The sequence below is a fragment of the Puntigrus tetrazona genome, chromosome 18, assembly GCF_018831695.1.
Source record: "Puntigrus tetrazona isolate hp1 chromosome 18, ASM1883169v1, whole genome shotgun sequence".
NCBI lineage: Eukaryota > Metazoa > Chordata > Actinopteri > Cypriniformes > Cyprinidae > Puntigrus > Puntigrus tetrazona.
Window position 1 is genome coordinate 24,493,170 of NC_056716.1, and position 16,731 is coordinate 24,509,900.

The window sequence follows — 16,731 nt, forward strand, 5'->3', positions numbered from 1 at the left end:
CTCACATTTCTGAACAGAAACTCACAAACTTTGAATCTCATTGAAAAATATTAACTCACTGAATCAGTCAGAATAGCTTAACATTTAGTGTTTCACTTTAAAAAGCTTAAAAAGTTTCTTCTAGGTCTTGCTTAATATGTTTTGGAAGTATATGCAGTTATACAGTAAAGTGACAGAATACGCATCTTGATCTAGTCCAGAAAATAAGGCCACTTCTTGTCTTGTTCTCTAAAATAGCAATTTCCTTGTTTTCCAGTGAATGTTTTACTTACAGCATATTAATGGAAACCAAAAATCATGAGGGGGCTTTCCTTAAAAAAGCATTTCCTTCTTCCTTGTATGCCTTACATTTAGATTATTTGCACGTACTTTGTTGGGTTCAGGACTTTGTGTAGGTCAGCTTTTTTTCCTCACCATACACCATTTTATATATGCATGTGCAAGAGCACTGTCAGGCAACAACACAAAAGGGACAGAATACCCAAGAATGTCACTATATAGCATATAGCACTAGGATTTTTCTTCCCTGTAATTCTGTCCATTATTAGTGTAATCCATTAATTAGAAGGGATTGTCCACATTTTGTTTGGTGAGTCATTATATCTGAGGAAACCCTTATCATTATCAAAGGAAATGAGAAATCAAACTGAACTTGGACAGGTATATGATTGCTGATGCAGATAAAGAGGAATCAATGAAGCTGTTTAGCATCATTTTAAATGTTAAGCGTTTTGAATAATAGCACCCTCCCATCTGCTTATAAAGCGCTTGTCTGTTTTACAGATGATTAATCAAATGTTTTTGCTGTTCTGCAAACATCACTATGGAGGAGCAACAGAAACATGAACTGAGGTACTTAAATCCATTTTTTATAATACCTTTTATTTTTTTTATTTTTTTTTTAATTGGTTGTTTAATATCCTTAGTTTTGTAAGCATATTTCTCTTAACATTCAATAAGAGTATATGTAACAATTCTGTGTCCATATGTTATCTTCACGCATCCTACTTAATCGTACATTTTTAATACAATTAAATTATTTACTTTCTGCTTAAATTTATTCATCATATGTGTGTATATATCTGTGTGTGCATTTAATATTTTATGCTATAATAATATGCTATTCCCTTATTTTCTTTCAAAACTGCCAAAATAGGCCGTCTTGGGATGTGTGCAGAGAAGTGCCATACATTCAAAATGAGCAGATGCCAAAAAAACGAGTGCAGTGTTTGAAATGGTTCTCGTGTGCCATTGTTGGCATGCTTGTCTTCGTCCTTGCACTTCTCAGTAAAGTGAGCTGCGTTATCAATCATTAGCTAATAATTTTATAGATGATGGGATAACATTTAACTTATCTATTGACTATTACACTAAATGTTAGACTGAAGATCTTTTTTTTACAGACATCATTTCTTCTTTTAATAACATTTGGGAACAATGAAACTAAGATTATATGTTCAGAACAAAAACCAACTGCCCTACTTGGGATTGGCTTTGTTCTGGTCGGGCCAAGTGTTCTCCTTCTGCTTAAGAGCACATGGAAGTTCATTTTCAAAAGTGCAACCATGCCCTCGAAAAAAACTCTTTTTTGGGTAAGCATTATTGGAGTGTGTTTTCCTGCTTTTTAATTCACTGTGTTCCTTACTATTTCTTTAAACGTTCTGTGATATCTACTAGCCCAGTTTGTTTTCAGTATAGTACGCAGCATAGAACCTGATTATGATTGCCGTAACCTTTCTGACTTTGACTGATTTGACCTTTCTTCCAGGTTCTGTGTGTTGAGTTCTTGGTAGCACTGGGAGCAGCAGTTCTAACAATAGTAGCTATGCCACACTTTGACATTGTCACAAATGTGATGATCCTAAATAGCGTGAGCATCCTGTCTGCAGTGTTTCAGGTGGTAGCAGAGTGTCTTGCAAAAGAAAGAAAGCGGCTTATAATGCTCCCTGTATTATCCATTTTTTTAATAGTGACAGGTTACGTGCTCTTTGCAATCAATTATTTGCTATTTGAAAGTTCCTTAGAGATAAATATATCAGTTGGCCTCGCCATCGTTGGGACCATCTTTGTTTCTGTGAACTGGTGGGAGAACTACAGCACGCTCTTTGCTGTACCGTTTCTAGAGGATATTTCCAGAGACGTCACTCAGTCTCGTAACGTGGTCTGCATCATCTCCAGTTTGATGAGAATCCTGGTTACATCAGCTGTGGTTGGAGCTTATGTTCCTCTCTCAGGTCAAGAATGGAAATCAGTCAAACTAATTTTCCAAACAGTCTCTGTTTGTCTTGTTTCTTTGGTGGCAATCCAGATTGCTTCCTCTGCCTTGTGCCGCTGGTTTGTGGTTGTGGCTTGTAAGATGCATGCCCTGCGCCGCAGCTTCGTTCTGCCCATGTACCTGGCCTCGATCACAGTTTTGGCAGTTTTTTTAGCTCCAATTGCAGTCGGACTCCCAGATTCAAATAAAAATTCTACCTGTTTTGAGACCTTTCAGCCAGAATCCAGTGACACATGGTTGCATTTGTTGCTGACTGATGCTACAAGAACTCTGAACACCAGGGATATTGTTGTAAATATGAAGATAGATGGACTGGCCTGTTTGGGCTGCTCTGCTCTGAGCTGGTGGTTGGGACTCATGCTGAGTACAGTTTACATTTGGTACCTGAAGATCCATCGAATAGAAAGAACCCAAGATCTGTTTGTGCGTCGCATGTATGAAGGAGCGTTTCTGGAACAGTCAATGTTGTTAAACACCCGTTTTGAAATTAGAAAGAAAATCAAGGAGAAAAAGTGGTAAGAGTTTCTTCTAAAACTTCCAAAACCAATAATTGAGGAACTTTTCCTTGACTTCATAATGTTGACTTCATAAATATTTATTGTGCTCCTTAGTGCAAAAGGAACCATAAGAGTGTTTCTGTGTGCAACGATGTGGCACGAGACCTACGATGAAATGATGAAGATAATCATTTCTATGTTAAGGTAAACAAAGGCTACACTTACTCAACTAGCAAATAATTAATTCAAATTTTAATTGAAATATTATTTCTTTTACTACAAGGCTTGATAAATACAGGCCCAAGACAAAGGAACAGAGCGATGTTGAGTTTGAATTCCATATTTATTTTGATGATGCTTTTAAGGATGATGATAATGGAAGGCATGCAAATGAATATGCTGAAATTCTTGTAGAAGTTATTAAAGAAGTTTACAGGTAAGAATTGTTTCCAGGTTACATATGTTCCTCGAGTGAACAAGATATTATGTGTGTACTATGCTTTTGGGGAATGCCTTTCAGCATGATGGCTCTGAATATGTGGGTGTAATCTGTCCAATGGAAGTGCAGGACATCATAGGTGGGTGACATCATTAGTCAGGAAGCTTAAAAAGCATGTGGAGTGAAACCAGCTTCAGCTTCATGTCATGAAGCAAGTGCTGGCAGGGACGCCGGAACACTTTTGGGGAATGAGATGCCCATGCCACCAGACTTTCAAATCCCTGCCCACTGTGGAAGTAGCACAGCTAGGACGAGTGGCTAAAGTTGATGGGGCCTGTATCGTGAGCCTTGACCACATCAGCGGACAGAGAAAATCACAAAGTGCTCCACCTCTGCCCGATACAGCACTCTCAATTTCCCCGGGCCTCAGACCCTGCCTTGACAGGATGTCTGCTCCCATGTTGAGATGCTTCTTTCACTCTTGTGCCAAACCACACCAAGATAAGTGGTCCTCTTTGCTGGAGAAATCCCCCATACAGGGGATGCAAGCCTCCACTACGTTTCTGGGCAGGGTTGGCAGACCGATGTCCTGAGGGCACTGAGGAGAGAGATGGACACTGTGTAATCCGTTGTACCATGCTCTTCCCCAGAGGGGCCCGCACTCCGAAGACCTGAGCCATAAACACCAGGACTTCTGATGCCTTCTATTGAAATGATGGTCCTCATACTCATGTTATCTACTAGTAGAACCAGAGCCTGCTAGGCAGGACCCAGCAAGATAGGCTTCGCAGGGGACTCCCACACTGCCAGGTGACCCACTATGTGTTTGGGGCGAAGAATATGTAGCTGGGGAAATCTGTTTAGCCCCTTCAAGAGCTGACAGCATGATCAAAAATGCTACTCATAATGGATTAATGTATAATGCTTGAGATAACATGCTTGCTTTGCCAAAACTAGATCTGGTGGGAAGTGAAAAAATAGTGGAATGCCAATCTCAGTTGGTGCGCTGTCTACTTTTTGCCTCAAGATCTGACTCTGCATGCTCTGATCTCGAACAGACAACACACAAACCGCATGTATCCCCACCCGTATTATAGCACGGGAGAAGAAGAACATGCAGCCAGAGATGCTACCTCTTCTATAGCTCTTAAAATAAAGCATGATGAAAGATAAACACTGCCAATTAGACACACACAGAGTGCTTGCTGAATGACAGAAAGCTGAAGCCGGTTGCACTACACATGCTTTTAAATCTTCCTAGCCGATCACGTCACCTGCCTATGACGTCCCACCCTTCCAATGGTCGGATTACACATGTATTCAGAGCTGTCACGAAGAGGAACCACCTTAACTATATCTGTTTATGTGTTTTGAGAACTTATGTGCAAGACTAATCTACTAACACTTCACATACATTAGCATTTTCAGTGAAGAGGATCCATGTGTATTCAAGGGAAAGTCAGCACTACCACATCAGAAAATCATAAACACCCCTTATGGGGGTAGACTGGAATACACTCTGCCTAAAGGCAATTTGATGATGGTTCACCTCAAAGACAAGACACTTATCCGTCACAAAAAAAGATGGTCGCAGGTAAGATTCATTAAAGATCCAGTTAAAATACAGATACAGAATTTCTTTATACCCAGAAGTTCATTAACAATCTTTGCTTGCAGATTATGTATTTGTATTACATTCTTGGTTGGAGACTGAACAGACAGTACTTCAAAAAGCTTAAGGCAGGTGAAGAAATGCATTACCTTAAGGAGAAATTGAAGGTTAGTAGCTAATTATTAGACTTTCTACAGATTAAAACAGTATCCACCAGAATATATGACTACAGTATGCTTTTTTAATGCCTTAGAAAGAGAGGGAGAACACATACATCTTGGCCCTGGATGGAGATACTGATTTCCAGCCGTCTGCAGTCATGCTGTTAATCGACAGACTTAAACTCTACCCAGAAGTTGGCGCTGCCTGTGGCAGGATTCATCCAACAGGCACAGGTTGATCACATAACTTTTTGTCCTGTAGCAATTTAAAATAAAACTGCATTTATATTTTCAATTAACATATTTTGGTTTGTATGTTGACTCTGTTTGAATAAATGTGGTCGTTTGTGGCACAGGAGTACACTCACTGTTACCACTTTCCTAGGTTCAGATATAACCGCTACAAGTATTTTATTCCATTGGCAAGATTATGAAAGACATAAGACATATTTTGTTGACCCTGGAACAACATTTAGTCTTGACCATATCTAGAGGAAGATGATAGATGAAGGGCACTGCCGTACAAGCACCAAACACTGATTGTAAGCTTAAACTCTTTTTACAGCAAAACCTGCACGATTTGCCACCCAAAACCCAATCGCTTTTCAGGGGGTATCTCCCGGTAAAAATAGGTTCGATGGGATTTAATACATAATTTTTGGAGAGGTTTGCTGAAATACATAATACATGGAATAGTTATGACTCTATAATTGTAATGCAGTGACACACAGAAATGATGGATGAAATGGTCACAGCAGTGCTATATCGTGAATAAAACGAAGCTCCTGACAAAATTATGAAACTGAATTTTATTTAACAATTCACTGCTAGATGTTCATTGTAAAATCTGATACTCACTCTTAGAAGAGAAGCAGACAACAGAACTATTCTAAAAATGCACTAGAGACTACTTATATTTATAGATTTTAAAGGGTGTGAATTGACTAATCATACAATTTCTTTAATATGCTTGAAGGGCCCATGGTGTGGTATCAGAAGTTTGAATATGCGGTGGGCCACTGGCTGCAAAAGACTGCAGAGCACGTGTTCGGCTGTGTACTGTGCAGCCCTGGTTGTTTCAGTCTTTTCAGAGGAGATGCACTCATGGACGACAACGTCATGAAGAGATACACAACCAAAGCCAGTGAAGCCAGCCACTATGTCCAGTATGATCAAGGTCTGTTTGAAGCTAATCATTGACAAATGATATCAGTTTAGCTAAAGGCTAAAGTAATTCACTGTCTGTTTGGTTTAATGTCAGGTGAGGACCGCTGGCTGTGTACTCTGCTGCTGCAGCAGGGCTGGAGGGTGGAGTATAACGCAGCATCTGATGCCTACACCAACGCTCCACAGGATTTTAAAGAGTTCTATAACCAGCGCAGACGCTGGGGACCCTCTACCATGGCCAACACCATCGACCTCTTGGGCTCAGGAGGACTGACCTCTCAGAAAAACAGCTCTATCTCAAAACTTTACATCTTGTACCAGATTATCAGCATGGCAGCTTCAATCCTGGGCCCTGCCACTATCTGTCTCATGATATCAGGTAAAGCTTTACAGTTTAGAAAAAAAATTAATTAAATCATTTGTGCTCGTTTGATTTATACTGCTTCAAAATTGAGGCATAAGAAAGATATATTTTACAGTTTGTCCAGAATATCTATTAAAGTGCTTTTTTTATCTCGCAGGAAGCTTTGTGTTCATCTTGGAAATGGAAGAAAATATAGCCCTAGCTTTGGCCATAGTGCCCCCCACTGTTTACCTCATCCTGTGCTTCAAACTCAAATCTGACACACAGATTAAAATTGCAGCAGTCATGAGTGTATTCTATGCATTTCTCATGGCGGGAACAGTTCTCTCAATCATAGGTAACTTTTTTTGTCTTTAAGTATCTTTTAGATCAGCAGTTTTCTTTCTAGTGTTATTTTATTTTCCAGTTGGCACAGTAAGATTTTAGTAAGATAATAATATCAATATTGATAATAATAATAATTTTTTTTAAATCACTAAATCAACATATTAAAATTACTTCTGAAGGATCATGTGACTGGAATCATGATACTGAAAATTCAGCATAATCATCATAGGAGTAAATTACATTTTAAAACAAATGTACAAAGAAAACAGTTCTTTTAAATTGTAATAAGTCAAAATATTACAGTTTTTATTACATTTTAGTACATTATAAAATCTTACCCTTCCCAAAACCTGAAGGTACAGTACTGTATACTTATATGTATATAATTTTAGACTGCACATTTTAGTAATACAATTTAACCTATATCTATAATACTTGCTCTTCTCTTATCTCTCATAGGTGATTTAGTGAAACAAAATACTTTTCTGACCCCCAGTGGTCTGTTCCTCATCGGTATGGTGGTTTTGTACATCATCACGGCAGCTTTACACCCTCAGGAGTTCTCATTGGTCATCTATGGACTGTTATACTTCCTCTGCATTCCTAGTGGATATCTACTCCTAGTTATTTACTCCATAGTCAACATGAACAATGTCACGTGGGGCACTCGTGAAACCGGCAGCCAGGCTAAAACTACTGCAGTCGATACCATCAAGAAGAAGATCATGAACGCCACATGCTGCAAATGTCCATGCTTGCAATCTCAAGATCTGAGTGAGAAGATGTTACAAGCAGGAGCTACAACAAAAACTGAAAAGCCACATAATGAAAACACAAAGGAAACACAAAGGTAAAAACATGTCCACACATTAGGACAATTTAACACTTACTGATAAAAATAATACTGTATTCCTTCCATATAGGGCTCATGAGTTGCAGTTTAGGGCTCATCAAAGTAAGTATGGCTTCCATTAGTTATATCATGATATTCTGGGTATCATTCTGGATATCATTTTGACTACCATTAAAACTAATATATGTTTAATCCAAAAGCTTGGATTGAACATCTACAGATGAAATCCTACGAATTTCCCTTGGATGAATCTGCACTGCCTTTGGTAAGTCTAACAAACAAATATTTTGAAATTAATTCATTTTTTTTGCATAATTGAATTCAAATATAATTAGTTTGAAATGTTTTTGCATTTTTGTTTTTTTTTTCACAGTAATTAATTTTTGGTCATGCTAACTTGACAACTGTATACTTTAAATGTTTTTGACTGCATCATGCTTTTATACATTAATTAGCATTAATAAAATTTACACTGACATGTTTTAATGTCTCTTTTTCATTTTTAATGTTGCAGGATGAAATAAATTTTTGGAGAGATCTGCAGAAGAAATATCTGGAACCTCTAAAAGAGAATAAAGAACAACAGGAAAAAGTTGCTGATGATCTGAGAGAACTTAGAAATAAGGTAAGCTAAAGAAACAAAATATGTCAGTATGCAAAAAGTACTTATGTGGTTTTCTCTGAATTATTTGCTCTGGAACAATAAAGATGTGTTTTCATCCTGCTAGCTTTTATCTTTTCCTTACAGGTTACATTCGCCTTTTTCTTTTGCAATGCACTTTGGCTGGTGGCAACTTTCTTCCTTCAGGCGATTGGTGACTCAGTCTCTATAAAGATCCCAAAAATCTATCCCAATGGGACATATGACCCAACAGAAGTGTTTTCCCTAGATCCAATCGCACTGATGTTTCTACTGAGCTTCACAGTGCTGCTGTTAATGCAGTTTGTTGCAATGCTTTACCACAGGTAACTAAACTTGCACACAAGAATTAAACCATGATTACTGGTAAAACAAATTATGCTCTTTTGTTTCAGAATCTACACATTAATCCATTTTGTGGCATATGCTGACACAGAAATTAAATCCCATAGAAAGCAGTCACATAATTTGCATCAGGTGAGCCAATAGATCACACACACACACACACACACACACATATATATTTTTATAAACCATGTTGATCATGTTTCACAGATCCTGGACTCAAACCACCAGTCTGAGACGTATGGGCCGGATACAGCTTTATGTTATAGCAACCCATCTTCTAGGTCTATTACTTCAGTATAATGCATTTAATTACATTGTTCTGGTATGAAACTCTAAATGGCGCTGCAGTCCAATCAGGTCTATCTCAGTCTGATCTAATGACATCATTACCACACGGCAGAGCTGATGGTTCTCTGTTGAATCAGTAGCCAATCAGCTCTCTGCTCAACAATAATATATATGACTGCCGTAGCAGTTTTGCAGCGTGCTTCAGAAACACTCCACCTTCCCCAGCTCCACCTGTATAGAACTGCTACACTGGTGCTGCAGCAGAGCAAGTACTGACAAGCAAGAAATGCTGCTGCTGCAAATATAACATACACAACATAATCCATAGTGTGAATCATCTTGTAGTAACTTGGAGAGTTGTCATGACAAAATATTGTTTATAATCCAGTGTGCAAAAATGCAGTGCAAATAGAATGTTTCGAATATTTATTTAGCTTTTAAACCTGAATTCAGAGTAAAACATCAGACCTGACAATTAATAAATGATTTGCACAATATGCAAATTAATAATTACACACGTAAAATAAATTATTTAGTACTGAATTTATTAGCATTGAATATTATTGACATTATATGAAAAGACCAATTATGTGTAGTTTGTTAGCCAGTGTATTATTTTACTTCCTTTTTATTCAATAAATTGCACTGTTATATAAATTATTTTAGATATATTTCTTCAAACACATTTATTGTAGAGTACATTTAAATAAATTAAGGTGATATATGCTCTTTTGAAGTGGTCTCTCATTGTGACTCAGGAAGTTTTAATGTTGTTGAACAGAAGCTCAGTAAAACTTGTATACTTGCATCTAAATGCTAGAAATAATGATTTTAATGTTTTATGTGATGTAAAATAAATAAAAAGAGGAAAAACAAGCATTATATATAAAAAAACACTTATATGCTAAAATAAAAATAAGAATAATAATAGTACAACTTGATAGCAAGACCCTTTACATGAACGTCACATGCTAAATCTGTCCAATCATTGATGCCTGTCCAATCTAGTGTGCAAATAAGAAGGTTAAGCGTCATCAGCTTATCAATAGCCACAGAATAAACTTATAATGCAGTATTACATTTTCAAATGTGAAAAGTCCTAATGCTTGTTAAGTCATTAATGATGTTTTCCCTCGTAAAATAATACAATAATCAAATGCCTTCGTACTTCACTAGAGTTAACAAGATTGAATTATAATTGAATTGGAAAGCTCATTCTCTTCTCTCTTCCTGAGCTTGTGTCATTGGTGTGACCCAACCTGCAAAACCACACGCCTATCGAGTGAATCCCATAAAAAACAACTGCGTAAGAATGTGGATTATCTGCTTACTCATAATTCCAGTGAGAGAATATGATCATTCAACCTAACAATTAACTTGTTTTGAACATGTGACTTTTCATTGTGCTGGTCCTTTACCACAACCAAAGGCTGTATATGTTTATTTACTCAAGGTACATGCTACCCTGCAGTTTATCCTTTGAGATTACAGTTAAACGGATTTCAAAGGCCTTCATTTTATGTCTGTTTTTTGTATTCCAAAAACATTTCTTTCTGGTCGGGGCCTCATTCCCCTCTCTCTTCTCTTATGGGGACCTTAACTAATGTCACTGAACCTGACTTTAAAGTTGGTAAAACAGCGTGTCTGTTGAGTCTATCCCATGAAAAAGGAATTGCTTAGAGGGGTGGATTGTACGTAGACACCTAAATGCGCACGTGTCTGTAATAAATGACCCAGCTGCAGTTAGATGCTTCAACAATATTTATTATAGAAGAAAATAGATAATAATCAGATAATTAACTCATGATTAGCATCACATTACAAAGAAAATGTGCTGAAGTGTAGTGCTCTCTGCCATTATAAGGCACTTGTCTGTTTTACCAATGATTAATAAAATGTTTTTGATGCTCCACAAACATCCCTATGGAACAACAACAGAGAAATAAATCAAGGTACTGAATTTTTTTAAACGTATTTATTTATTTACTATTTAAGTGTTGTCAAACGATTAATCAAGGTAACATTTTCAATATATATACAGTATGTGTGTGTGTTTCTATATATACACAATAAACAAACACAGTTCAGATATGAAAACAAAACCTTTTATTTTACGCTTAATCATTTTACAACACTAATATATGCATGCATGCATGTGTGAGTATGAATTTAGAACAATTGCCTACAAATTACAGAGAGCTGGATAAATATGTACTTATAAATGTAAAAAAAAAATCCTGCAACTTCTTTTGCATGAAAATAAAATGATTTAGTTATCAATGAACATGAGTTCTGATTTAGTAACTTGTAGACCTTTTAGTGAGTTCATTTAATGGCAGTCTAAGGGACATTATGGACTATTCTTTTTTGTTATTTTATCATGCAGAGAGATTTGTGTTCATCTTGGAAATGGAGAAAAATATTTGTGCCATAGTGCCCCCTACTGTTTACCTCATCCTGTGCTTCAAACTCAAATCTGACACACAGATTAAAATAATTGCAGCAGTCATGAGTGTATTCTATGCATTTCTCATGGTGTTAACAATTCTCTCAATCATAGGTAACGTTTTTTTTGTCTTTTAGTTTAATCACTAAATCGACATATTAAAATAACTTCTGAAGGATCATGTGACTGGAATCATGATGCTGAAAATTCAGCATAATCATCATAGGAGTAAATTACATTTTAAAACAAATGTACAAAGAAAACAGTTCTTTTAAATTGTAATATGTCAAAATATTACAGTTTTTACTATATTTTTGAAAAAGTAAATGCAGCCTTGCTGAACATAAGTGAATAAAAATATATATATATTAATACTGAAATTCATGAATGGTGGTGTACATAAGAAAATCTTACCCTTCCAAAAAACCTGAAGGTACAGTAGTGTATACTTTAGGCCATGGATAATTTTAGACAGCAAATTTTAGCAATACAATTTAACCTATATCTATAATACTTGCTCTTCTCTTATCTCTCATAGGTGATTTAGTGAAACAAAATACTTTTCTGACCCCCAGTGGTCTGTTCCTCATCGGTATGGTGGTTTTGTACATCATCACGGCAGCTTTAAATAAAGTAAGTGAAAGTATGCAAATAGTAATTTTTATGTATTATGTGTCTAAAGTATTTGTTCTGGAACAGTAAAGATTTGTTTCCATGCTGTTTTGCTTTTCTTTTTCATACAGGATAGATTTGCCTTTTTCTTTTGCAAAGCACTTTCTTCCTTCAGGCGATTGGTGACTCAGTCTCTATAAAGATCCTAAAAATCTCTCCCAATGGGACATACCACCCAACAGAAGTGTTTTCCCTAGATCCAATCGCACTGATGTTTCTACTGAGCTTCACAGTGCTGCTGTTAATGCAGTTTGTTGCAATGCTTTACCACAGGTAACTAAACTTGCACACAAGAATACTGATAAAAGCACCCCCGTACATTAAGAAACATTAAATATAAACAAAACAAAAACTTGTTGCACATGCGATATATTACATTACACTCATGCAACAAAATACGTGACGTGATTTGCAAATGCACATTTTGTAATCTCATTTCATTTAAAAAAATGGAATGGTTCCTTTTGCCAAGTATGCCTGCCACGGGACTAAGGATTTTTATAGACAACTAGTCAAAAAGCTGTTGTACCTGGACGAGTCAGTGGCCAAGTACCTCTGCACTGCTATGGCTGTTGGCTGGAAGGCAAAGACCGCCCATCCATCCAAGGCATGTAGGATCACATTAGCACTCGCTGGACGCACCTACTCTTCTACTGAACATCTACTGTGCTGTATTCAATGGCAGTCTGGTCTGGACCCCTCTACTCTTAGGGAGCTGAGTAGTGCGACCTGGCTCTGCAAGCAACCAAGACTTCCACTTTGGCCATCAGGAGGTTGATGGCTCAACCTTTTGGTGCTTAAGTGCCATTTAGTAACGAAGAGCAAAGTCTCCTTCTCAAAGTCTCTGACTCAATCTCTCCCAATGGCCTCTCTGGACACGCAGTTGAAGGGTTTCCCAAGCACTTCACAGAGGCACAGAAGTCATCCCAGGTCACGCGACACTTCCTGCCAAACCACTCCTGCTCCTAGTCAACCTGAATCCTAAATAATAGCCGTTGGCTAAGAAGGAGTCATTTGTCATTTGCATTGTTCCCTTTCTGCACAGGCTAAGTGCGAACTGTAGTTTCAATTTAAGCAATTGACCTGCTAGGCTGTTGGGCAGGGGAATTTTAAATTTAATTTTTACAATAATAATAAATATATGAATAACATTTAAAAATTGACTTGGGGTGGTATAGGCTACTAAACTTACTGCGGCATTGATAGGGATTATATTTGAGTACCAAATAAGTTAAAGTCTTCCTGATCTCTTTTCCTCACACACACACACACACACACACACACACACACACACACACACACACACACACACACACCTGTTTATTGTACGCACACTAAATTATACTGTTTGCATTTCTAGTACAATCCTCTTTCAACTATGCAAACCTCTTTTCCACACGCACTGCAATGCTGTATGTAAAATGTTCTATATTGAAAGTTTCAGGTTTGCCAACCTTAAAGTTCAGTTTGATTTTTGATGATTTTTTTCCTACCACACAAAATGAGTCTTATTTGCCTCTTTGCATTAGAATTTAAAACCCTTTATTTACATGGGCCATACATTTCCTGACAATGAGAGGAGCATGATTTTGATTCATATTGCAATGAGAAAATTTGCAGGCATGCAGCAAAAAAAGGGTGTTTACCTTATTGCTTTGTTTGTAGCTCTGTTTAAATTACTTGCTGCATGCTACATGCTGTAGACTAAGAAGGAGTCTGTGTCAAAGTGCAAACTGCATTTTCAATTTGAGCAAATGCCCTGCTATAGGCTGTTGTGCAGGGGAATTTTCATTTTAGGGGTGCTCAGCCACCAGTGAAGGTATTATATATATATATATAGGTATAGGCTACTAAACTTCTGCAGTATTGATAGGTTATAATATTTGAGTACCAAACAAGTTAAAGTCTTCCTGATCTCTCTCTCCCAAACACACACACACACACACACACAAACACCTGTTTTCTGTACAAACTAAAATTTTTACTGTTTGCCAATCTAGTACAACACTCTTTCAAGTATGTAAACCTGTTGCTACATACACTGCAATATGTTTTATATTGAAAGTTAGATTTTGAAATTTATTAAAAAAGTTACATTTCTGGGGGAAATTTTAATTTAATGTCAATTTCAAAAGCTTTTGCTAAATGCGGTTGAATGCTTTTGCTTTTTTACCATTTTTAAGATTTTTGTAGCATTAATGATTCAAGTATCTTTAAAAATTCAATATTAACATTTTAAATTTCACATTTAACAAAACACCGGATGTTTGATTGTATCTCAATATTTATTCAAATGCAACACTTAAAAATAAGTAAGCAGGTAGGATCTGCAATACTCTTATAAGAAAGAATAGTACTACATGCATATTTATAATACAGCCATACATATAGAGGGTAAACATTGGCATTACAAATTAAAATCATTTTTTTCCTACCACAAAATTACTCTTATTCTATATATTACAGAGACGAGTCTCTGTAATATAGGACCTAAATGCAGTTAGATGCTTCAACAAGATAAACTGAAAGTGAGCCACTAGCCAAGGATCAACGGGACGATGAGAGAATTATCATTAATCAGTTGGGGACCAGGAAGCATGAGAGAGATCCGAGCAGTACAATCCAGAAAAGCCACAACACATTCTCAAACAGCAGGTGAGTGTAACACACCATGTTCAGGAACAAGTGAGATTCAATGACGTTGTACAGTCTAGGCAGACAGGCAGATCAGGACGAAGAACCAGAGATCAGTTGCAGTCCAGAACGAGAAGGAAGCATGATGGACAAATTTGCCACTGGAAACATGAAAGACAGGATGGACATGACAAACAGAATGAGGAAACCGTATTGGGGTGATTTTGGAGACAGACCTTAGTTTCAGTAGTCATGTAAAAGCAGTAATTAAATCATAATTAAATTTTTTTTTTGATGTTTTCTTTCTATTCAAGACTTGGAGAAATGTATTCATGCCCAAGAAGACCATTAGACAGCTCATCCAGAACGCTGCAGCCAGTATTCTGACTAGAACCAGAACATCTGAGCACCTCACACCAGTCCTCAGGTCCATTTAGGATTGATTTTAAAGTACTTTTACTTGTTTAGAAATCACTCAATAGCCTAGGACACTAAAATACTGCAGATGTGCTCACTGACTATAAACCTATGCAGCTGGTTGACCAGGTAAAATCAGCCAACCAGCTTAGGCTCAGGGTGTGCGGCCAGCTTTAGTATTTTTAATATTTTGTAAACTGGATTTATGACGCAGAACTACACAAATGCAGCCATGCACATATAAAAATCTTCACTCCTTCACTTGTCCTCTGTTTCTCAGTCTGTGCTGCCACCAGAATGTGCTGAAAGAAGTAGTCATTGTGACTTAGCAACACAACGACTGTAGATTATTTCAACTGCTTGGTGATGCACGTCCTGAGTTTGATGTGCCTTGACCATATCATTACAACTACACCTAACCTTGCTCATGAGTAATGCCTAAAAATATAATAATGAATGACACTGATTAACAAGCACCAAACGGTGATTGTAAAAACGATTCTTCAAATCTGATTGGTTAATCACATTGTTGTTCCAGGGTCTACAAAGATGTTGATCCAGGAACATGTCGAACTCAGCAAAATCAGGTTCTGTGCTTGGCCACTGTCATAACTTGGGAGAAGCTATTAGTCAGAGGAAGAGACACAGTGTGATTTCTTTGCCTAATACTTTGGAGTTCTGTTGTTTAAATTATTACTTGCTGCTAGTACCTGTTTTTTTTTTTGGTTACAACCTTTTTTTGTGTGATTGCATTTAATTATAATAATAGCTGTTGGCTAAGGAGTCTGTGATTTGCATTGCTCCCTTCCTGTGCTTAAGTATGAACTGTAGTTTCGATTTGAGCAATTGAGCTGCTATAGGGTGTGCAAATTGGAAGGCAGCCACAGTGACTGTAGACTATTTAAACTGTCACTGTCACTGTCATAACTTGGGAGAAACGATTAGTCAGCAGAAAGGACGCAACGAGTGAGTATTTTGCTTTATACTTTGTAAATCTGTTGTTTAAATTATTACTTGCTGGAATTTTTTTTGTTGTTATAGTCTGTATTTTGATTGCATAATAATAATAATAATAATAATAATAATAATAATAATAGACATTGGCTAAGGAGTTCAATTGTCCATTTGTAATGACCCACCCTCCTTAGTTACTGTTGCCATGACTGACAAACAATACCGCACTCACATTTTTTTTTACCTATTTCTACTGTTTTTACATCTGATAAGAAGCGAGTTTTTGCTCTGCAAACATCACTATGGAAGAACAGCTGAGACATAAATTAAGGTAAAAACATTTGTTTTTAAATCATTTAAAAACTAAGTGCTTAAATTTACATAATCAATTTTTCAATTATTTTAATAATACATTTTTCCAATTTTATTTATTTTTGAAAAGTAATTATTTGATTTTTACACACACACACACACACACACACACACACCTCAGTAGAAATTGTGGTCTAACAACATATTAACCGGACCAAAAGGGCACATTAAAGGGGTAGGGGCTCGAGAAATTTTACTTTTCCAATAAGCTGTTCCCTTTTTTCATCTAAAACAGACAATCTTGGGATGTGTGCAGAGAAGTACC

General features: G+C 36.8%; 1 protein-coding gene across 1 annotated transcript; it reads left to right on the forward strand.

Moving 5' to 3' along the window:
- The first annotated feature begins 763 nt into the window (after positions 1-763).
- Positions 764-9,695, forward strand: LOC122322915 (chitin synthase chs-1-like). Its single transcript, XM_043216514.1, has 19 exons — positions 764-852; positions 1,157-1,292; positions 1,404-1,592; positions 1,769-2,790; positions 2,887-2,976; positions 3,056-3,208; positions 4,631-4,805; positions 4,889-4,990; positions 5,077-5,218; positions 5,961-6,161; positions 6,246-6,530; positions 6,673-6,852; positions 7,302-7,692; positions 7,766-7,797; positions 7,896-7,960; positions 8,210-8,320; positions 8,444-8,661; positions 8,731-8,812; positions 8,891-9,695. Exons 1-19 carry the CDS (start codon positions 824-826, stop codon positions 8,981-8,983), a joined length of 3,696 nt encoding a protein of 1,231 aa, XP_043072449.1. The 5' UTR covers positions 764-823; the 3' UTR covers positions 8,984-9,695.
- Positions 9,696-16,731: the final 7,036 nt, after the last annotated feature.